At 44.0% G+C, this 25,046-nt stretch overlaps 1 protein-coding gene across 2 annotated transcripts in view; it reads right to left on the minus strand.

The window, feature by feature from the left end:
• LOC149449022 (uncharacterized) overlaps positions 1–25,046 on the minus strand; it is a 52,126-nt gene that overhangs the window by 5,000 nt on the left and 22,080 nt on the right. The window contains exons 1-7 of one of the 2 annotated variants that reach the window (XM_089693932.1): positions 19,591–19,679; positions 14,783–15,465; positions 10,889–10,996; positions 6,679–6,875; positions 5,352–5,554; positions 1,794–1,852; positions 1,551–1,718 (exon numbers count right to left, since the gene is read on the minus strand). In XM_089693932.1, the coding sequence (XP_089550058.1) occupies positions 1,551–1,718; positions 1,794–1,852; positions 5,352–5,554; positions 6,679–6,875; positions 10,889–10,996; positions 14,783–15,465; positions 19,591–19,604 (1,432 nt within the window). In that variant the 5' untranslated portion in view covers positions 19,605–19,679. Of the gene's footprint in view, positions 1–1,550; positions 1,719–1,793; positions 1,853–5,351; positions 5,555–6,678; positions 6,876–10,888; positions 10,997–14,782; positions 15,466–19,590; positions 19,680–25,046 lie in introns of those variants that run through there. The other variant, XM_089693933.1, reaches the window with a different exon arrangement.

Genomic DNA, 25,046 nt, shown 5'->3' on the forward strand with positions numbered 1-25,046 from the left:
ATTGACAGACTGAAGACCAGAAATGAGTGATCAGTGGTGATTGATTCTCACCTGTCGGTCTTCCCACATGGAAGAAAAATACATTTTAACTATATTTTAAAAATATTCTTCCCAAATATATTGACATATATTTAAAATACTACAATTTTTGCCACACTCAATATATTAAAAAAAAAAATTAAAAATGTGTATATATATATATATATATATCAGTTTTTTTTTAACATATAAAAAGTCATGTTAACATAAATTTTTACATATATTTGTAAACGCATTCCAAAAATGTAGATTAAATGTATTTTTAAAGACATACAGTATATTTGAAAATGTATTTTTAAAAATATTTTTTATATATTCTGTAGTATATAAAAACGCATTTCATCATACAGTGTGTGTATGTGTGTGTGTATGTATGTGTGTATGTATATATATATATATATATATATATATATATATATATGTGTGTGTGCATATATGTATTTTTTATTATTATTATACAGTATTTATATAGCGCCAAAAAGTTTGCTCAGCGCTGTACATTATAGTGGGGGTCAGTACATGAGACAATACAGTGACAATACAGTACACGAGGGGTTCGAGGGCCCTGCTCTTTGGAATATATATATATGTATATATATTGCATATGGCCAAAATTGTAGTATTTCAAATATATGTCAATGTATTTGGGAAGAATATTTTTAAAATATATTTAAAATATATTTTTCTTCCATTTGGGTGAGAGGCTAAAGGGGACAGATACAGCATGGATCGATAATGGTGAGTATGATTGTTTTTGTTTTTTTAATATCTTGTACTTCTCTTTTAAAGCCCAATTGTCTGATAGACATACAAGCAACCTCCAATTTCCTAGTCTAAGGCTGGCCATAGACGGGCCGTTTATTGGCCGAATTGTCGGCCGATAAACGAAAAATCGGTCGTTGCTGCCATGGATGCTCCCACCAATGCTTACAAAAAACGTCCTTTTTTCGTGGATTTCCCAGCATGACCGATAAAAAGAAACGAAGATCCGCAAAAAACGTCCGACGGCATTGCCCCACTAACGGTGTGAATATCGACCGATTTGTTTTGTTCGGACGAAAATTCGACCGATAAATGACCCGTCTATGGCCTGCATTACCTCCACTTTTCTATTATAGCAGTTGTTCAGACGAAGGGCACCAGATTGTGACCCCGTGTTATTTAGTTATGATCACATAGAGAACTGCTGTGGGTGGGCAAGACGTGGCATTTTCACTGAGCATTCTAAGCAAAATCAGCCACAAATCCAGAGGTACAGGAAAATAAAGACATAAAATGGGGTGAGGCTTTAATTGGGCTTTAAAGCATATCTCCAGTCAACTTTCTTTTGCAGATATCGGAGAAGGGTTAGCACACATTTTCTTTGCTCTTTCTTTTTGGAGAGGAAGGGAAGTATGACAGGAAGGTGTCACAGTAAAAAAAATACATGGACAGAGAATAGATTTGCTGTGAATTTGCCCTTTTGTAAACAAAGGTGTGATGGAATTCCTAGAGAGAGGATTTACAAGTACCTGCTGCTTGTTTGGCCAGCTCATTGTTGGGACATGAGGCTCTCACATCAGACACCATTGTCATGTAGGTCTTCTCCACACATCGCTCAGGTTGGGTGCAGAACTCTGAGGTGGGATAGAGTTTCAGAGCCTCATCTGCCAGACTTTCCCCAAATGTGTTCAGATGTACTGGAGAAGAATATTACACGTCATCCTGAAGATTCATGAAAAGTTTATAATTTGATCATTAGAAAAAAAACTCACATTTGGCAAACCAATGGTAATCTTCTTCAGTCCACTTAGACAGGTTGGCAAAAGATGGGCTGTGGAGAAAAATTATATCTATAAGCACAGTGGCTAAATGGTTAGCACTTCCGCCTGGCAGTACTCGGGTCGTTAGTTTGAATCCCAGCCACGTCACCACCTGCCTGGAGTTTGCATGTTCTCCCGATGCCTGTGTGGGTTTCCTCCAGGTACTCCGATTTCCTCCCACGCTCTAAAGACATGCTGGTAGGTTAATTGGACCCTGTCTAAATTGTCCCTAGTATGTGTATGTATGAATGTGAGTTAGGGACCTTAGATTGTACACCCCTTGAGGGTTAGGGACTGATGTGAATGTACAATATATATGTAAAGTGCTGCGTAAATTGGCAGCACTATATAACTACCTGAAATAAATAAATAAGCACATTGGAACATGGGATGCACCTCCCTTGCTTCCTGGTAGAAAGTGAATTAAAGGGTAGCTATCTTCCATCAACCTCCACACAGGAATGGAATTCTCCTTAAAGCTGAACTCTGGGATTTAAAAAACAAATACCTTGCTGTGAACCCACACTGTTCCACCCAATGCCAGCACAAGGTCATCTAGAACCCATGCCAAACTGCCCCCCCCAAAAAAAAAATGTATGAGCATTATGTGCATTATTATCAGCAAAAATCCCCCCTTTAAAAAAAAAACTGAGCACTAACCTGCATACTTATCCCCTAGGCATATATTCCCCACCCAGCTCGGATCCTCTCTCTTCCCACATTCCCCCAGCACAACGGCTCCTAGAACAAATCCTCTATCCCTCAAATTTCCCCCAAATACACATATTCTCCTCCCACTCTACACCCCCTCCCTCCCAGCACAAATTCCCCACCCAATCCCCCTCCCCAGCACAAGTCCCCCCCAATTTCCCATCCTAGCACAAATACCTCCCAATCATCCCTACTCACACAAATCCCCCCCCCAAAAAAAATTTCCCCTCCCCCTTCTACTATATCAACTCTTCTAGCACAAATCCCTTCCTGGCACAGATCCTCTTCCCCCATTTCTCCCTCCCCCTACCAACACAAATCACCCCTCCTAACACCCCCCAAGTTTCCCCTCCTAAAACAATTTTTACTCCCTGCCGCCACCCAAATTCCCCCTCCCAACACATATCCTCTCCACCCTCTTCGCTGAAACCCCCCCCCCACCTCACATGATACCACAGTGTCCAGGGCAACTGCCCACCTCTTGCCCCAGCCCTGCTTCCACACCAACCGCGCTGGAAGCGGCAAACTCCCAATAAGTCTAGGGGTAGAGGAGTAAGATGTAATGCTTTCCTTATTATTCACTCCAGCAGGCTTCCACTATGCTGTGCCACTGGTTCCCCAAATCATTCTCTCTAATGTGCTCAAGCCATCGATTGCACACTAATGTCATCATGTGCTATGCAGCACCAGTAGTCTTGCATTATATGTGAGGACACTGAGGGCCCATCCATAGTTACATAGTTAGTCTGGCTGAAAAAAGACAAAAGTCCATCCAGTTCAACCATAGAAGAAAAAAAAAAACAAAACAAAAAAAAAACCAAAAGCAGTGTAGAGAGGTGGAGAGCACCTGAGTCTGCTGGAGTGAGGAGTAAGGTAAGTAATACAGCTTACTCCTCTACCATGAGACCTAATTTGTAGATAAATCACACACATGCTCATAAAAATAAAACAAAAGAGAGTTCTGAAAGCTGCAAACAATATTTTTCCTTAAAGTGTTACTAAAAGCAATTTTTTTTTAAATTGAAGTAACAAACCTATTATGCTCACATGCTCTGTGCAGTGGTATTGCACAGAGTTGCCCCGATTCTCTTCTTCTTGAGTCCCCTGATGGCAATCCTGCCTCTCTCTCTTCTTTGTGTGTCTCCATAGCAAGCTGTTTGCTATGGGGACAAACACTGCGCGCTCACTCCCGATCTGTGTGTCTACGGAGCAGTGCTCCATAGACGCACACAACAGGACCTAGCCCCACTTCCTTTTCACCGCAATTGATTGACAGCAGCAAGAGCCAATGGCTCCTGCTGCTGTTCATGTCCCTCTGTGAAGAGGAAGCAAGGGAGAAGAGATGCAGCTGTGCACAGCGCTGATCTCTTCTCCCCTCTCTTCCCCTTCACACATGGAAGGGGGAGCACAGGGAACTTAAAAACGTTTTTTACTCTAATGCAAGCAATGCATTAGGGTAAAAAACATTTTTAGGTTTAGTATCACTTTAAAGTGGTTCTAAAGACTGAAGGTTTTCTTACCTTCACATGCATTCTATGCATGAAGGTAAAAAGCCCCCAGTGTGTAGTCTCCCCCCCCCTTTCCATACTAACCTGAGCCCAATATCGATTCAGAACTGTGCAGGAGAGCAGTGTCTCTCCCAGCTCTCTCCCTCCTCATTGGCTCAGGGACAGCAGCAGGAGTCATTTCTTTTGTGTTACTGGTGTTTTTTATGTGTATTTTAACATTTATTCTTTCAACTCGGAAACACAGACATGGGCTGTAAAAAATTACATCCATGCCTGGGTATTCTAGGATAACCACTGCACCTTGCTGGCATGTGCTAAAAGGATCACCAGCCGAAACCCACATTTGCAGACCTTTCTATCAATGTTGTAAGTCAAAAGGTTTGCCTTTAGCTGTGCTCATTTAAGACAGCGAACTTTCCCAAATAACCGCTGTGTGGAGGAGCAGGAGGGACCAGAGCTACTTCTATCCAAGTGGGGTAGTGGGGAGCACAGTGCCATGAGAGTCAAATTGGGTAGCTGGTCTATGGGCCTGCGAGAGGCAAAGTCCAACCCCCCCCAGTATAAATGAAGGCACATCATGACTAGTGTATTTTATCCAGCATACTCATTTTAGATTTTCACAGAATGTTATATACAGTCTGTTTTATGGTTCTTGGGTTAAGGTGCCATTACATAAAGGTCAGTAGCAACAAAAGAATTTGTCACGCTTGATTACCAACAAATAATTGTGTCCTAAAGACAAATAATTGTGTCAAACCTGACCAAAGCCTGCCAAAAGCAGATCAGCCTGATTTAGTGAACTTCTGCTTTAACTCTAACACATGCATGCCTTCCTTTGACTTCCCACGGCTCCCTTTAGCTGCCTGGAGTGAGGAAAATCCTGTGTAGATTTAAAGTCACAACTCGGAGCTTACACAGGGTTGTGGACTCTCTTATCCTGTCCCTATGTGAAGGTTCTGGTCTCCAAGCAGCAAATTGCCAAGCACCAGTGCGGACGTGTGGGAGAAAGGGGGTGAAGTCAGTTAGTCTTTTAAAATATGCTGTGGTGGTGTTAAATGCTCATGTGAATACCAGCTAATGGCATTAATATGAGAGGACAAGCTTACACACAAATGCATTAATTCTATAGGGGGGGTAGAATTTTTCAAGAATGTTGCTATATACAGTGCATACACAGAGACCTATCCTACTTATAACAGAGCTGGTTGGTTGTGTTTTTTCTCCTGGTCTAAAAGGACCCAATCCTCTCCTGGACGTTGTCAATGTATTCAGGAGATAGTAATTGTCTTACGCAAACTCAGTTTCTTGCAGGGTGGTACCGATCACATATGGTACATCACTGTAGCCCTCTTTCTTCTCCTTCCATATATCCAGTGGGGGAAATGGCACCACATATCCATCCACTACAGGCAATGGGCCAACAAATTTTTCTTTTTGTGGCAAGTCAAATAGGTCTTCCGCTGCCCATGCTGGGTATTCTTTCCAAGGGATGGACTAGAAGTAATACAGGTAACGTTATAACAAACAAAACTACCATAACCATTACTATAAATTAAACTGTTTTATCTGAGAGTAGACCCTCCGGGGTTTATTTACTAAAGCTGGAGAGTCCAAAATCAGACTCCCTTCTGCATAGAAACCAATCAGCTTCCAGGTTTCATTGCCAAAGCTTCATTGAACAAGCTGAGGTTAGAAGCTGATTGGTTTCTATGCAGAAGGGAGTCTGATTTTGGACTTTCCAGCTTTAGTAAATAAACCCCTCCATGTCTATGTTCTGGGTATATGTCGCTTGTGTCATACTGCAAAGGGAACCTTTTAGCTATGTACAAAAGTGTAGACTAGAGTAGGGAAATTCTTTCTTTAGGTGTAGCTGACATTGTTAGCATTATCCATCTGCATAGTATATTAATAGCATTGCTTCCCTTAAATGATGATATGCTTCATAGTCAAACATTTGTGGACACATGACTATTACAACTTTATGAGCTTATTGGACACCCTATTCTAAAAGCCATCCAATTCCAATAGGGTTGCACCCCCACCCCACCCTATGCAGCTGTAACAAGCTCCATTCTTATAGGAAGTGTTTCCACAAGATGTTGTAGTATGTCTTGGAATTTGAGCCACTGAGGCAAAAAAAAGCATATATGGTGTTGATGTTGGCTCCGAAGACCTGGCTTATGGCTTGAAATCAACATTCCAATTCTTTCCATAGGTGTTCAATCGGGTTGAGGTCAGAGCAGGTCACTGAACTTCCTACAAACCAAACTCATCAAACCATGTCTTTATGGACCTGACTTTATGCACAGTCATGCTTGAACAGAGAAGAGTTTTACTCAAGCTTGCCACAGGATTAAAAGCGCACAATTGTCTAAAATGTCTTTGTATGATGTAGCATTAACAAATCCTTTCACTCAAAACTTCAAAATTCATTAATTTGGAGGGTTGAGCACATACTTTTTAAAACATAGTAGGTGTGATGGTTAGGTATCCACAAACATTTGGTAGCATGGTATATTTCATCAGTTACAGTCACGGGTTACCCTACTTAGGCAATGCAATAAAAAACCTTCATATGCTCATTGACCATGAGCTTCTCACCTGTGGTTGACACTTACTTGAAGGATCTTGGTTACGTTCAGCTGCCTCAAACACGCAGCATCTTTGCAGCCTGTCTTCTGCAGGAAAACCAGATTGTCCTTCTCTGCCTCAGCCATACTGGTTTTAAACACAGAGGATCCACTGATATCAATGGCACGATGAAAAAGACCCTTGGCCAAAGGGGACACCATCATAGTCCACACTGAAGTCCCTCCTTTATTAATAAGAGAATTCATATGAGGTTGGCCAGAAGCAAAACATAACTATAGCAATTATAGCTTTTATGCAACAGAGCTTCTAAAACAAATGCACACAATATTACAAGGTGTGTCCAGAAAAGTAATGAGAATGATATTTTAAAAGTTATGTTATTGAAACATTTTACAATTGAACATTGTCTCCATCAAAGTATGCACCTTGTGAGTGTACACAATGCTTCCAGCAATTTTTCCATCCTTCATAGCATCCCTGGAAGTCTTCAAGTAGGATGGTGTACAGAGCCTGCATAGTGGCTCTTTCGGCGTTATCCACACTACCAAAATGGTGTCCTTTCGACCCCTTCTTCATCTTTGGGAATATGAAAAAAATCACAAGGAGTCAAGTCGGGGCTGTAGGATAGATGGGGAAGCACCGGTATGTGTTTTTTTTTTTAGCCCAAAACTCTGCCAGGCAAAGCAATGTGACTCCGTTCGTTGTCGTGATGAAGGATCCAAGTTGAACTGATCTCAGGATGCACATGAAAAATTATTTTTCTGAAGCGACCAAGAACTTTCAGGTAAATTTGTGAGTCACAGTTGTACCAGTAGGTACAAACTCCTTATGGACAATTCCACGTAAAAAAAACAAAACAATGGCCATTGATTTGACTTTTGGATTGCTCATTCCAGCTTTCTTGGAGCACGGTGACGTGGGTGTGTGCCATTCTGAACTTTGTTCCTTTGTCTTGGGATCATACCTAAACACCCAGGATTCATCATCTTTCAAAACAGGCCAATAGGTCTTGGCAAACAAGTTGATCGTGTTCCTTCTGATAAGGTGACAAGTTCTTTGGAACAAGTTTTGCACACACTTTTCTCATGTTTAAATACTGGATTCACGATTTCATGAACAACTGACGTGGTAATTCCCGTTTCCTCTGCAATCATTCTGATCGTGAGCCGTCAGTCATGGTTGAGAACAGACCTCACTGCATCCACATACTGTTCCGTTTTTGACAAAGAGGGGCTTCCTGATCGTTGTTCTTCTTCAATACCTTTGCATCCTTCCATGAAGGCATTGTGCCATCAGAACACTTGCAAATGATAGCACAGCTTCTCCATAAGCTTTCCTCGCCATTTCTGATGCATTTTTATCCAATTTCACAGAAAATGAAGCATACCACTGTTCCAAACTATGTAATAAAAATATGCAGCGCTCATATTTTTATTAAATACTATCCGAAGTTTTTTGAGGTTTACTTTCTATGCTAGCTGCTCTTTTAATTAATTTTCTCATCCACATATATATTCATTTATTCATCCAATTAAGTACTAGACACCTAGCGCTGTTGCACTTTATTCCATTACTGTTCCAAACTAACTTGCATTTTCTTAATACAAGGCACTTGAACAGGGTGTCACAAAAAAGAATGTCTTGACTCTTGACAGGGCTGGAATGCAACTGATCAGTGTTCTAACGTATACCTGGTTCCCCACCGCAAATGGTCTTGGCCAACTTCTCCCTTCACAGAGCCCTTCTTGAGCATAGGAACTTCATTCTCATTATATTTTGGACATACCTCATAAGCGTATAAGTAAAAAAGTCTATAACTCAACCTCTATTAAGAAACTTATAAATGAATTCCAGGTATGGTATATTTTATACATACAGTAGTTACATTTGTCCAGCTTGGATCAATGTAACTATGTATATACTATACCAGGTAATGCCCTTGGAAGCTGATAATCACTGGACACTACTACTCTAGTGATCTCCACTTGCCTCCATGCTGAGCGGCTGGCCTGATGCATCCTGAACACAGCCAGTTGGCTGCTCAGCATGAGCATCATTCAGAGAATGTTTTGCATTTTTCTGAATGAATGCAAAGTGCTCTCTGGTTGGATGAGGTGGAGAGGTGGGGCAGTGACGTCACGCTGTTCACCTCATCCATTTATTGCCATTTTGTTTTGTTTTTTAAAACATAAGCATTCTCCTAATTTTTTCATGTTTTCTCCCACAATGCAATGGAAATAGGCTTTGATTACATAGTGCGTCCTATGTGTGCCTGTAGATGTATGGCAGGGGTCCTCAAACTACGGGCCGCGGGCCACATGTGGCCCGCCGAGGCCATTTATCCGGTCCGCCGGCAGTGGCGTATTTTCCACGAGGAAGGGACACTAAGTACAGGGGCGGGCAGGGGGCTGCTGTACCTTACTGGCTCCGGTCCCAGTCCCACGACGATCCAGTCCAGGAAGCGCTGCTCCTTCATTCACTCTGGCCACACCCTCACTCCTGCCGCTTGGCTCCGCCTCCTCACTAGTAATTGGGCGCCAGAACTGTAGCTCAGGAAAGGCACACAGGTGGCCAATCACCTGCGAGGAGGCGGAGCCGAGCGGCCCCGCGAACATCGTGCGAGGGAGAGGCCGGAGTGAAGAAGGACAGCTGACAGGTAAGTGTGCCGTGCTGATGGTGCTGCTGCAACCAGGTATGCTGGCTGCAGCAGCACCATGCTGGAACAGGGGTCAGCAAGTTAAGTGTCAGTGGGAGGAATAGTGCCCCATCATTGGTGTCACTGATACTAATGATGGGGCATTATTCCTCCCACTGACACCAATGATGGGGCACTATTCCTCCCCCCACTGACACCAACAATGGGGCACTATTCCTCCCACTGATACCAGCGATGGAACACTATTCCTTCCCCCACTGACACCAATGATGGGGTACTATTCCTCCCACTGACACCAATGTTGGGACACTATCCCCCCCCACTGACACCAATGATGGGGCACTATTCCCCCCCCACTGACAACAATCACGTACTATTCCTCCCACTGACACCAAAGATGGGGCACTATTCTTCCCACTGACATCAATGATGGGACACTATTCCTCCCACTGACACCAATGATGGGACACTATTCCTCCCACTGACACCAATGATGGGACACTATTCCTCCCACTGACACCAATGATGGGACACTATTCCTCCCACTGACACCAATGATGGGGCACTATTCCTCCCACTGACACCAATGATGGGGCACTATTCCTCCTACTGACACCAATGATGGGGCACTATTCCTCCTACTGACACCAACAATGGGGCACTATTCCTCCCCCCACTGACACTAATGATGGGGCACTATTGCTCCCACTGACACCAATGATGGGGCATGATTCTTCTCACTGACACCAATGATGGGGCACTATTCCTCCCACTGACACCAATGATGGGGCACGTTTCTTCCCATTGACACCAATGATGGGGCACTATTCCTCCCACTGACACTAATGATGGGGCACTATTCCTCCCACTGATACCAATGATGGGGCACGATTCTTCCCACTGACACCAATGATGGGGCACGATTCTTCCCACTGATATCAATGATGGGCACTATTCCTCCCACTGACACCAATGATGGGGCACTATTCCTCCCACTAACACCAATGATGGGGCATTATTTCACTCCATAAGACACATTTGGGGGGAAATGTCTGTGCGTCTTATGGAGCGGCTGGCCCAGTATTCCCGCCGCCGTTGTATGTCCGCAGTCTCTGGTCATCTCCTGCAGGGTGTCTGCAGTCTCTGGTCATCCCCTGTACTGTGTCCGCAGTCTCTGGTCATCTCCTGTACTGTGTCCGCAGTCTCTGGTCATCTCCTGTACTGTGTCCGCAGTCTCTGGTCATCTCCTGTACTGTGTCCGCAGTCTCTGGTCATCTCCTGTACTGTGTCCGCAGTCTCTGATCATCTCCTGTACTGTGTCCGCAGTCTCTGGTCATCTCCTGTACTGTGTCTGCATTTGTTCATAGTTTTTTTTTTTTTAAACTATAGTCCAGCCCTCCAACGGTCTGAGGGACAGTGAACTGGCCCCCCTGTTTAAAAAGTTTGAGGACCCCTGATGTATGGCATGGAGGGACATTTGATTGCAAGCTTTTTGGATACAGAAAGTACATTTAAAAAGGCACAACATGTTTTATTGTGTTTAATATAGTTATCATTTAATATTGGAACACTGTTCTCACCTGAGCTTTGGCCGTAAATCGTCACCTTGTTTGGGTCACCGCCAAAATATTGAATGTTCTTCTGTACCCATCTTAGGGCAGCCAACTGATCCATTAATCCATAGTTTCCTACAAGTCAATGATTGAGAAACAGATTTTTCTCATGTGCCTAAGAATAACATGATAGTAAAAGCTTCTTTTTTTTTTTTTTAAATAACAAATACATTATACCTACCTGCTGTGCCCAATGGTTTTGCACAAAGCAGCCATGAATCTCCTCTTCTTGCGCCCCCCTCCAGTGCTCCTGGCTGTTCCTACCCAGCCCCCACCCCCCAAGCGCTCCCATAGCAAGCAACTTGCTATGGCAGCACTCATGCATAATTGCTCTCGAGCCCTGCTCTGTGTGTCCATAAGAAACATAGTACAGGGCTTAGACCCACCCTGATCCCTCCTCACTGGCTGTGATTGACAGCAGCTGGAGCCATTGGCTCTGAGCCAGTGAGGAGGGAGAGCCACTGCTCTTGTGCACATTGCTGGATCAAGATTGGGCTCAGGTAAGTAACATTTGGGGATTGGAGGGGGGGAGAGGGGAGCTGCATACTTAAGGTTTTTTACCTTCATGCATTACTTCAGTGTGTGTGTGTGTGTGTGTGTGTGTGTGTTTTCATTATTTTTTTTATTTATTTTTATTATATTGAATATGGCCAAAATTGTAGCATTTCAAATATATGGCAATATATTTGTGAAGAATATTTTTAAAATATATTTCAAATATATTTTTCTTCCACGTGGGAAACCAGTGCACACCTCACATCTAGCATCATCTACCTGACTGTCCTTGGCCCACCCCTTTCAGTCATTGGATTTCAGTTCTTTTAATCATGGCTTAGCACCACATGTTGGTGTTACCACAACACAGGGGCCTGGTGGAATCACAGGATCAGACATTATGTATGTAATGAAAATAGTTTTGTTTTTTTTAAATTCTATTAGCATGTCAGAATGGGGGAAAAAGCAGATTAAAATTCAACTTTAAATAAAATAAATTAAAGTACCTTATTTTGCTGACAATCAACATGCTGACAGAAGGAGACAGATTGAGCAGCAAGATGAACTCACTGGTCACCTGGTGCTCCTTATCAAAGTTTTCAGTTGCTAATCACACAACCCATAACTACTATTCCAGGAAATTTCAAATGAAGATGCTGATAAGAGGGGGTGCCAACAGGTCCTTGGACAAGGGAATACCAACAGTCATCCTGCATGGGGCCCAGGCCAGCAGGAGGGGCCCAGGCAGCTGGGTGAATTGAATGTGGATAGGGAGGGTTATCGGCATGGCGGAGGGGAATTTCTGGAACCGATCCCCTGTATGGCTCTCTGCAGCAGCTGAAAGCTGGCTTCTTCTCCTCTACCTCCTGCTGGCTTTCTGCTGCTGCAGAGAGCCATACAGTGGATTGGTTCACCCACTGCACCCATCACCCTCCCTGTACACCATACATTTCCCCCTGCTGCCCAGGCCCCCTTGTGTGCCCCCACAGTGCTGTTAACTCCCCTCATCTCCTTCCCACCGGCAGCTGCAAGCACACAATAGGGATCCTTCAAGATGGAGAGTGGGGGAAGGGCCCCGTAAATATGTCACATTTACCAGCCCCTTCCTTTCCTGAATGAACATAATGAGTGTTCGGTACCGATCACTCACTGTGTTCATTTATAACGGAAGCACACAAAACTGTGTTCTTGTTTTTTTTTGGGGGGGGGGCCCTGTCAGGTTGGATGTATGGGGCTCCATGGTTTCTAACAGCAGCCCTGCATAGCAGTATACAAAAGCCAAATCCAATCTGCCTATATATGGTCAAATTGTGCATCTATGTGATTCTTAAACTGCAAAAGAAGTGTGTGAGGAGCTGCAGAAAGTACCGAAGAGAGCAAATCTTAGCAATAAACTGTACTTAATATGAAAGCTATACCCAGCACAGTCTCATGAGCATGGAGAAAATTCCAGGAGACAGGCAGTTACTCTAGGAGAGCTGGACAGGGCCGTAGAAGGTCCTTAACCCATCAGCAGGACTGGTATCTGCTCCTTTGTGCAAGGAAGAACAGGATGAGCACTGCCAGAGCCCTACAAAATGACCTCCAGCAGGCCACTGGTGTGAATGTCTCTGACTAAACAATCAAACAGACTTCATGAGGGTGGCCTGAGGGCCCAACGTCCTCTAGTGGGCCTTGTGTTCACTGCCTGGCACCATAGAGCGTGATTGGCATTTGCCATTGAACACCAGAATTGGCAGGTCCGCCACTGGCGCCCTGTGCTTTTCACAGATGAGAGCAGATTCACTCTGAGCACGTGTGAGAGACATGAAAGGGTCTGGAGAAGCCGTGGAGAATGTTCTGCTGCCTGTAACATCATTCAGCATGACCATTTTGGTGGTGGGTCAGTGATAATATGGGGAGGCATATCCATGGAGGGATGCACAGACCTCTACAGGCTAGACAATGGCACCCTGACTGCCATTAGGTATCGGGATGAAATCCTTGGACCCATTGTCAGACCCTACGCTGGTGCAGTGGGTCCTGGATTCCTAATGGTGCACGAGAATGCCAAGCCTCATGTGGTGAGAGTATGCAGGCAGTTCCTGAAGGATGAAGGAACGGAAACCATTGAATGGCCCTATTGCTCACCTGACCTAAATCCAATAGAACACCTCTGGGATATCATGATTCGGTACATCTTACACTGCAAGGTTGCACCTCAGACTGTCCAGGAGCTCAGTGATTCCCTGGTCCAGATCTGGGAGGAAATACCCCAGGACACCATCCGTCGTCTCATTAGAAGCATGCCTGATGTTGTCAGGCATGCATACAAGCACATGGGGGCCATACAAACTACTGATGACCATTGTGAGTTGCTGCAATGAAAATTCAATTTGCAATTGCAAAATGGACTAGCCTGCTGCATCATTTTTTCACTTTGATTTTCGGGGTGTCTTTGAATTCAGTCCTCTGTAGGTTGATCATTTTCATTTCCATCAAACATTGGGGCATCCTTACATGCCTAACACATTACCCCGTCCATATCAGTATAGATATCCAGCATGATATTTTTCCCCATTGAGATCTGATGTGTTTTCAAAGTGTTCCTTTAATTTTTTGAGCAGTGTATCATATGTGATTAGTGTTTGGTAGTGTTGTTAAATTTGTACATTATAAGGGTCTTCCTAGTGGAACTGCATGGTTATGATGTCATTTCCTGTCTCTAAGTCCTTTGTTTTTTCCAAGAAGGGCTCATCCATGTGTGCAATACCATTTTATTGATAAGAATCATATATGCAGCAGCTTTCCAACAGGATACTCTGTCACAGTTGTACCTTCAGCACTGATGTGGCTGCAACCTAGCTCCTTATCTGCCCTAAAAACTGATAGCTGCATAATAACTGCACCTAAAGCTAGCGATAGATAGATCAAATCTCGGCTAGTTCAGCAGGAACCAGCAGGGATTAAATGCAAAAATCCGACAGGATGGTTGTGCTGAAGTTGATCCATCGATTGACTTCAATACAACCAGTCTGTCTGATTTTTATGTATGCAATTACTGCCAACCAGCCGCCAGCAGTAATCATTGTGTTATGCTGGCAGGGAAAGCCCTCTTTTGGCAAAACACAATAGTACTGTGGGCGGGATTCTCCTGTCAACATTGACTGTGTTGATGGGGGAATTGAGTGATTTTCTTTCCTGCAACCAATGGCTTCATATATGATTTGCCTAAGTTTCCATACTGACAGCAGGCAATAGGCATGGAAATAGCACTGAGTAAATCTCAGCTATTAAAGATTAAATCAAATACAGTGGGAATAGAGTTTTGTTGTGATTTCAACAATAACAGATACACAATCTACATATGCAATGTGTTGTAGTTACCAGAGGTGTTGGTGGGAGATCCTTCTCTGAGTTCTGCCAAAGCCAGGAATCCAAACGCATTAAGACGGTAGTTGAAGCTGACGTGGACGGTATGGCTAACCAGGTCTTCATTGGGAGAATAGCCAGGCTCTGACCCACTGGCAATCAAAAGGTAGCCTCCATGGATCCAAACCATGACTGGGAGCTTGGCTTCATGATCCAGTGATGGTGTCCACACATTGACATACAGGCAATCTTCTGAGCCCATCACTGTTCCCGTCTCACTCAAAGGCCTCATTTGGGCACACATGGACTTGAACTCTGTGGCAATGAGAGTGTCATTCCAGCAGGTGGGCTCCCCAGGAGGCTTCCAGCGCAATGGCCCAGTGGGGGGACTGGTATAAGGAATTCCTTTAAACATATAAACATGATCACAGTGATGGCCACGAACCTTTCCACATGACGTTGATACATCTACTAGTGTACATCCTGAATTTCCAGACAGATAAGCAAAACCAGCTACCAGAAAGCAGAACAGTATAATCCCAACACCTATAGCAGCAAAAATCTTGTAGGTTGAAAAGCGAGAGGAAGAGCCAGTTGTGTCAAAGTGGCGCTCCACAATTATTTCTTCTTCCTCCTCAGAGTCCACCAGGCGTTTAAACTCTGAATTTAAGCCTTGCTCTCCCCGAGTATTCCCACGACTGTCAAGAAAACAGAAATATTTTAATAGTTCCAGTGGCTTACAAGGATAATCCTGACTGCTAGGTGAAGTCTAGCTAAGGCTGACCATTGATGGATGTTTTTTTTATCCCATTGTAAGACTATTGGCTGAGGATGAGCAAAACTAAAACTATCATTACATGACATAGATCCCATTTGAAAAATAATTAGGAAATCGTTGGAGATCTATATGCTATCTGGTGCTTCAGATTTTACTGTCATGTTTTACAAAATTATTCAAAACCTCAATGATTAAACATTTATATTTCATTAAGCTGTAAAATATTGCCAGATCTTTTCCAGTTTCCCCGTGTCAAAACAACCATTTCCTCTGTGCTTTTATGGCAATTATCTTCCAGGTTCATCTATTGAGTAGAAAAAATGAACCTGCTTCTGAACATATTAAAGACACCGTGTTGCCAGAGCATTCATACCAACAAAAATCCTCCAATAATATGTGCATTATAAGTGTTATTTACCTGTAAAAGCCTCACTCTTTTGCTCATTGACACACATCTCTTCTGAATTATAGCGCCACCCACAGGAGTAGGACACTAGGCTGAAAAGAACTCAGCACCTCCTATGGGCAGTCCTTGCTGGCATAAAATCCCCTCTCTGCTATAGGAAAATCCAGTTGTTTCTACCTAGTGTTCAGGAGTAGTGACCTAGCTCCCTGCTGGGACCTCTGATTCCATAGTCTTTTTCCTTTTTTCTCCTTTTTCTTGGGTTTTTTTCCTTTTTCAATTAACAGCTGGGTTGGGTGACCGGCTGGATGATATAGATCCAATGGTCACCTCAGTCTAGCCAGTGAGCATGTGCAGACCTTTAGCTAAGCGCTGGATCCGCTGCAACATGCTCCATCCTGGATCGGGGTGGCCAGCAAGTTAAAAGTCTTGTGGGGAAACATATGACCTGGTGCTGAGTCAGTGTTACCCTGGCTGACAGCCCAACCACTTCAGAGGCAAGGTGGATCTGTCTCGTTACCCGCAATCTCCATGTATCAGTAAGTAGATGCCTCCTGTGGTTTTTGTTTTTGGCATCTAGCACCAGCTCTCAGGTTTGTGAAGTGGCTACCTGGTAGTCTGTGTGCACTTTTACAAAAATTTCCAATGTTGGCTTGTTTGCATTTTCGAGGATGCTTGGTTTGGCTGCAAGGTTTTGCAGCCTGCTGGGTATGGCTCCTTGTTTGCCCATTGTAGGGGTTGTTTGGGTGGTTGGCATGTTTTGCTGGTTGCTCCAGTTGCTTTTTGGTTTGCCCACCCCTTCTTGAGGCACTGCTTTGGGACATCCCTGTGGTCAATATTCAGAAAAGCTGTGCCTATCAATGAAAGAGAAAACGGGATTTTTGTTACTCAATGTAAAATCCCTTTCTCTGAGTTCTTTGACGGAAACAGCACCCACCCCTCTTTTGGAATTTATACTTCTGATACTGATTTTGACGAACTGGATTGCCTATAGAACAGAGGGGGTTTTATGCCAGCAAGTACTGCCCATAGGTGGTAGTTCTTTTTGGCCTAGTGTGAGTGTGAGTGCAGCCTAGTGTGGGTAGCGTGGCCTAGTGGGTGATGCCATCTTGGATGTAATATCAGCAGCCTTAGCAGATTGATCTGTTACTGGAACAAGTGTCCCCATTGAAAGATTTCCCCTCTATTCCTGTGCAGGTGGTAACCCAAAGTTTTGGATTTACCCTCACTGTTATTCCCACTGACATTTGCGATCCGGACAGTTAATCTCCCCAACAGGGGTACAGAGAGCAATACAAATCTAATGTGATATCACATTTTTTTTATTGCATTTCCAAAAACAAGTAAAAAATCTTTTAAAAAAAATGTTATACAAATTTTTATGGAAAAAAGTGAATCAATAAAAACTTGAAAATAGTTCTAACCGCTCACCACTATCCAAATCTAAAAACCATTGCTTTTAACAACATTTTAGGACTAGATTCACAAGCCTTAAACAAGTCTAGACGAGTTTCTGTGTGTTGTGTATAGGGCAGCTTGCTTATTTCAATGGACTGCCCCAAATTCGAGAAACATGGAAAAAAAAGTCCCAGCCTCTTTTGCACTGCTGGGTATTGATGACTGTTTCGACTGATAGGCACTGATGAGACTGCACTGATGGGCACTGATAAGCTTCACTGATGGTCACTAACAAGACTGCACTGATGGTTATTGATGAGGCAGCACTGATGGACACTGATAAGGCAGCACAGATGGACACTGACAAGGCTGCATTGATGGGTATTGATGAGGCTGCACTGATGAGCTTCACTGATGGTCACTGAAAAAACTGCACTGATGGGTATTGATGAGGCAGCACCGATAAGCTTCACTGATGGGTATTGATGAGGCAGCACTGATGGACACTGACAAGACTGCACTGATGGATATTGATGAGGCTGCACTGAAAAGCTTCACTGATGGTCACTGACAAGGCTGCACTGATGGGTATTGATGAGGCAGCACTGATGGGTATTGATGAGGCAGCACTGATGGGCACTGATAAGCTTCACTGATGGTCACTAACAAGACTGCACTGATGGGTATTGATGAGGCAGCACTGATGGGCACTGATAAGCTTCAATGATGGATATTGATGAGGCTGCACTGATGGGCACTGATAAGCTTCAATGATGGATATTGATGAGGCTGCACTGATGAGCTTTACTGATGGTCACTGAAAAGGCTGCACTGATGGGTATTGATGAGGCAGCACTGATAAGCTTCACTGATGGTCACTGAAAAGGCTGCACTGATGGGTATTGATGAGGCAGCACTGATAAGCTTCACTGATGGGTATTGATGAGGCAGCACTGATGGACACTGACAAGGCTGCACTGATGGGTATTGATGAGGCTGCACTGAAAAGCTTCACTGATGGTCACTGACAAGGCTGCACTGATGGGTATTGATGAGGCTGCACTGAAAAGCTTCACTGATGGTCACTGACAAGGCTGCACTGATGGGTATTGATGAGGCAGCACTGATGGGCACTGATAAGCTTCACTGATGGTCACTGACAAGACTGCACTGATGGATATTGATGAGGATGCACTGATGGATATTGATGAGGCTGCACTGATGGGTATTGATGAGGCTGCACTGATGGGTATTGATGAGGCTGTACTGAAAAGCTTCACTGAAAAGGCTGCACTGATGATTATTGATGAGGCAGCACTGATGATTATTGATGAGGCAGCACTGATGGGCACTGATAAGCTTCACTGATGGTCACTGACAAGGGTGCACTGATGGATATTGATGAGGCTGCACTGATGGACACTGATAAGGCAGCACTGATGGACACTGACAAGGCTGCACTGATGATTATTGATGAGGCGGCACTGATAAGCTTCACTGATGATCACTGACAAAGCAGCACTGATGGGTATTGATGAGGCAGCACTGATGGGCAATGGACTGCCCCAAATTCGAGAAACCTGGAAAAAAATCCCGGATTCTTTTCCAAAAACACACTGCAACAAACCACATTAACAATGACACCACAATGCTTCTGCTTAAAGGGCAGCATGTTTTCTATGTCGGGAAAGTGCACAATTTTAGTGTTAGGACCACTCGGTGCATCATCCAGCTGCAGCAACTTTAGACTTTTACCGGCTGCTGTCAGCGGGGCTGGATGGTATACCTGTGCTATCTGCCTGCACCTAAATGCTGGAGTCTCATGTTCCGGGACTAAATGCTCAGTGTGCATGAGACCTACATGTGCCCATTGGGATATCCATTGAATCGAATGGACAGAAAACAATCATAAAGTAATAGATACATAATTTATAAAAACAGACATCATTTGTTGGGACAAAACCTTTGAAGCGTCACAATAAAAGAGACTTTTAAGCTCTTGTATATGTCTAGAGGGCAGCGACATTGAGCCAGCAAGTGACAACGCACACAGATAAGACGCTGCCTGACCCGTAACTCTGCTCACTATGTATATAAACAAACACAAACTAAAAGTGACGTCGAGGCTTCCATACTACCAGAGATTGACTAGAAGGAGGCTTAAGCTGCCAATGTCATGAAAATGTCCCAACATCCCTTCTCCCACCCCTAGAGTCATCCTCCATGAGAAGACTTTCTACTCACTTGTCCTCCGCCATGCTTCCTTGCTTCTACACACGCCTCCTCCCTGAACAGCTAACCTTTGCTCACTTTCTAGAATGCATCATCCAGCATCGTCTAACCGGCCAAGTGACATTATGTCAAACAAACGGCGGTGACATTATTATAACGAGCCCTCAAGCCTAATTGGAGGAGAGATTCCGAATCACTCCATATAGAGGAATGGAATGCTGTTCTTCCAGGGAGCCCAGTCCGTGCACTTCTACCAGTCCTGACATTTTCCTGCCTGGACTGGGATGCTTCAGTATGACCCTGGAAGTTGTTAACCACTTCAATACCAGGCACGTTTACCCCCTTCCTCCCCAGGTCAATTTTCAGCTTTCAGCGCTGTCGCACTTTGAATGACAATTGCGTAGTCATGCAACACGGACAGATCTGTCTTTGGGTTGTATTAATTCACCAAATAATGAAAAAAGACCAAAAATTTTGAAAAAAACGTTTTTCTTAGTTTCTGTTATAAAATGTTGCAAATAAGTAATGTTTTTTCTTCACTGATGTGTGCTGATAAGGCTGCACTGATAAGCTTCACTGATAGTCACTGACAAGGCTGCACTGATGGGTATTGATGAGGCAGCACTGATAAGCTTTACTGATGGTCACTGACAAGGCTACACTGATGGGTATTGATGAGGCAGCACTGATAAGCTTCACTGATGGGCACTGACAAGGCTGCACTGATGGATATTGATGAGGCTGCACTGATGAGCTTCACTGATGGTCACTGACAAGGTTGCACTGATGGGTATTGATGAGGCTGCACTGAAAAGCTTCACTGATGGTCACTGACAAGGCTGCACTGATGGGCATTAATAAGGCTGCACTGATGGTCACTGACAAGGCTGCACTGATGGGTATTGATAAGGCTGCACTGATGGTCACTGACAAGGCTGCACTGATGGGTATTGATGAGGCAGCACTGATAAGCTTCACTGATGGGCACTGACAAGGCTGCACTGATGGATATTGATGAGGCTGCACTGATGAGCTTCACTGATGGTCACTGACAAGGTTGCACTGATGGGTATTGATGAGGCTGCACTGAAAAGCTTCACTGATGGTCACTGACAAGGCTGCACTGATGGGCATTAATAAGGCTGCACTGATGGTCACTGACAAGGCTGCACTGATGGGTATTGATAAGGCTGCACTGATGGTCACTGACAAGGCTGCACTGATGGGTATTGATGAGGCTGCACTGATAGGCACTAATAAGCTTCACTGGTTGTCACTGATGAGACGGTGCTGATAAGCTGCACTGATTATTAGTAAATGCTGTACTCACTGTGCCCCCACAGATCAGCTCTCCTCTCTTCCAAAGCACACAGCGGTCACAGAGCATGCACAATGCGCACCATAGGGGAGTGCAGGAGGCACACACATGGAAGGACATCCAGGGATGTCCTCCCAGAACTGGAGACCCGCGCTGTAGCCGTCTATCGGCAGTAGCGCAGGCAGAAAGTAGTTGAAATTGAACTCCAGGAATTACCTTTTTAAAAACTTACATCAGTCCAGCTTGGTTACATATAATTCTTCATTTTTCACATCCTGGGGTCTGCTGGAGATACAAAAATTCACTGTAGTATTCTGTGCTACATACAGTCAGTGCCAGTCTCTTGTAGGTGCTGCTTGAGCGACTTGCCATATGTATACTGAACACAGGGGATTGCTCACTTGACATCTCCACCATTCAAAGAATGTCTTGCATTTTTTTCAGTAAAGAGAAGGCTTACTCTGATTGGACAAGGCAGAGATGATGGGCAGAAGACCTTACAAATACCACCTCATCCAATCAGAGAATGCCTTGTATTCAATTAAAATAAAATACAAGATGAATGGCGGAGGTGCCAACTGAAGGACCCCCCTGTGTTCAGTATATGTATACAGAAGGCAAGTTGCTCAAGCAGACCAGCGCTGACTGTATGTAGTAAAGGGTCCTACAGTGAATTTCTGCCTCCCTATCTGCTCTTCAGAAACGAGAAGAGTTAGATGTAACCAGGGGCGGACTGACAACTCATGGGGCCCTCGGGCATTAGGGGATCATGGGGCCCCTGTGTCCTTGCCCAAATGCAAAAAAGCCTATGAAAAAGGTACCAGGGGCAACTCATGACCCTACTGACCCCGGGCCCTCGGGCAGTGCCCGAGTTTCCAAATGGTCAGTCCGCCCCTGGATGTAACCAAACTGGACCAATATAAGTTGAAAACATATAATACCTGCTGTTCAGCTTTAAATCCTATCTAAAGCCACTTTTGATGGAGTAGGAAATGGCTAAAGAGACCCTGTCATCAGACCATTCATTTAAAAAAAAATCTCCCATTACAGGTGCAATTAATGTATTTTATGGAGGCTGCTTCTCAGTGTTACCATCTTGGATGTGATTTCAGCAATTGCAGCAGACTTTAGTCTGGCAGCTACGTAAAAGGTTACTGAGGGAGTTGAATGGAGGGCCATGGGAGCTGGGCCAGCACATACAGTATTACACTCAGAAGAAAAGAGGACTATAGGATGCAAGGAGGGATGGAACTGTTCTAGGGAACTGACTCTTCCTGGAGTAGTCAGATTTTCTAGCATGTTCAAGAATTTCTCCAGTGTGAGGGAAATCACCTCTTCAGTAGTTGTCACAGGAACAAGTGTACCTACTGGAAGACTTGCCATCTATTTCTGTTCTGGAGACAACCCAAAATGTTTTTTTTTCCATCACATTCAGTCCCAGGGACAATGGTCATTGGGACAAATAGAAAGTAGTGATTAGGGCATGGGTTTGATCTAAACCCATTTATTGGTTGATCTAGATTAATGGTCTCCAATCTGCAGCTTAGGGGTCAGGTGCGGCCCTTTGCTTGCCTTTATCTGGTCCTTGGTGCACTATTCCTCCCACTGACACCAACAATGGGACATAATTCCTACCACTGACACCAAAAATGGGGCACTAGTTCTCCCCCTAATATCAAAGATGGGACATTGTTTACTCCCACTGAAGCCAGGACAGGACCCCCTAAAGTCTCAAGGACAGTAAACTGACCCTTTGTTTAGAAAGTCTGGAGACCCCTGATCTACATGGACATTTTTTCAGCCTAACTATGTTAGCGGTCAATGTTGGGCCTTTGAGCTGCGAGCAGGAAATTTCTCGCCCTGTAACTGACATACACAAAGAGGATGCTTGTAACATATTAAAGGTAATATGGACACATGGTCATATTATCTCAATTGTCATTCATTTATAAAGAAAAAATGCTGTGCTAATACATAAAAAGTGAGTGGGGGGAGGGAGCAGTAAGACACATCTACCCTGTGTGCATTTAGGGATGGACCATCAGCAATGAGGGTTAGTAGAAGGTCCATGTGGAGGTGGTGTCCAAGTCCATCTGTAGTGGGGGGCTTATAGTAGTATGGACTTGTCCACGGAGGCAGCCGGCTGTAAGAGCTTGTAGATACTCCTAATGCAGGCAGAGAAGAGAGACAGCAGCACTACTCTGAGTGTAGATCATTAAAATCATGCAGATTTGATGGTAAAATTGCACTCGCATAGGTAGATAACAGGTAGGCATGTCAAGTAATGGAGGTCCAGTGGGAGCATCAGGACCTTTGGCCACGCTCTTGGTGTTTTCCCACTGCTACGGTGGTGCCCAGGGCTTGGGGAGTAGCAGAGGGGCACAGGGAGGCTCACAGGGATGATGTCACCGCATGGACTGGGATTCCAAGATGGCGCGCGTTCGGAGCATGCTCACTGATCGGCCTGATGAAGGAGTGAGCATGCTCCAAACGCACACCATCTTGGAAACCCAGTCCATGCGGTGACATCATCCCTGTGAGCCTCCCTGCACCCCTCTGCTACTCCCCGAGCCTTGGACACCATGGGAGTGTCGGTAAAACACGCAGAGTGTGGCCAAATGACCTGATGCTCCCACTGGACCTCCATTACTTGACATGTTACCTATATATGTGAGTGCAATTTTGCAATTAAATCTGCCTAATTTTAACTGTTTACACTTGAGTGGCTCAGCAGTCTCTCTTCTCTAATACATAAAACTCGAATATAATAAATTTGTAAATGTAAAGTCTTGTGCAAAGAGTCAATAATTGTGCAAATTAATAAAAGAAAAAACAAGTATATCCCAAAAATCACACTGGTGAGTGTAAACCAGAGAAAAACACCTGAAGGAGAATCTCTACCACCAAAGGTCATAAATGAAGGTTCTCCAGAATGCTATGACTCTCTCCCTATAGAGTCACAAGACTCTAAATCTTGTCATAAGTCACAGACAGCATATGGTATCCAGGGTCATATACCAGCTAAGTCTTCTACACACTTCCCAAGATATGATGACTGGCCCAAGATGTTAATATCACCAAATCTCCTCCATCAGTATCCACATTTTTCACTGCGCATCAATATAAATTCCAGCTGGCAAAACAAACTCGCTTCCAGGTCACTTCCAGTAGCACGATGACGTCAGCACGAAGCTCCACTGACATTCATTGCCTTATCTCTTAACCCATAGGCTGTTCCCACTTAACGGGTCCCCGTAACACTGAATTCCTGTTTTCAAAATAGATAGTGCCGCGCTCCCATGTACCAATATGTATATCTTATACTTTCAAAGTGCTAATGAATAGCTTTCAAGATACTGCATGTATCAAACAATTATTACTAGTGACTCAAAACATCATTGTGAATATTAATCTTCATGCAAGTGACATTAATAACTGATAATCCTAAGGTGATAGTGCCTATTAAAGTACAGTGATATACAAATCAGAAATACTCCTCTATTCTACTGTGATCCTTATATTTATATTGTGCAAACACATATATATTATGTGCACGTGCTTATGATATATTCAATAAAAAAAAAAAAAAAAAAAAAAAAAAAAAAAAAAAAGTCTTTCAAAATAAATGTGCAGGTGGATTCTTGGTTCCCTCTCGCCGAGTGCTTAATGGTCTCCCTATGTGCTCACCTCTATATTTGCCTGAATAAATCCAGGCAAATACACTTTTTATCCTTCCAGGATAGATGGGATGGAATGATGCTCTTGAATTATCTCAGAAGGTGGATGTGGATTTATATTTGTTCTCCTGTAGTTGCTCATGAGTGGGTATACTGACCATCTCTCTGAGGATCTCCCAATTCCCCTCCTGGGGCTGTTTCCTTTTCCAGTCCTCCTTATATCAGCTCAAAGGGTGTTGTTCAATTGAGAAAGGAAGACAAACAGACCATAGTGTCTTATCCTTGTGCAAAAAGGGGGTTTATTGCTGCCAGTTGCACAGTAGTATACAATTGTAGTCCAGCATAAATGTGCTCTGCCTCTGTTCCTGCAGTGCTGTCTACCTGTGTCTGTATTCAGATCACCGAGCCTCTCCAGTGCAATGTCGTGACGTCAGAGCCCCTCCCCTACGCGTATCGTCACAGGGTCACGTGAC

Source organism: Staurois parvus, unplaced genomic scaffold (assembly GCF_062004578.1).
Source record: "Staurois parvus isolate SC_StPar_1 unplaced genomic scaffold, SC_StPar_1.0 ptg000641l, whole genome shotgun sequence".
In the NCBI taxonomy this organism is placed as follows: Eukaryota; Metazoa; Chordata; class Amphibia; order Anura; family Ranidae; genus Staurois; species Staurois parvus.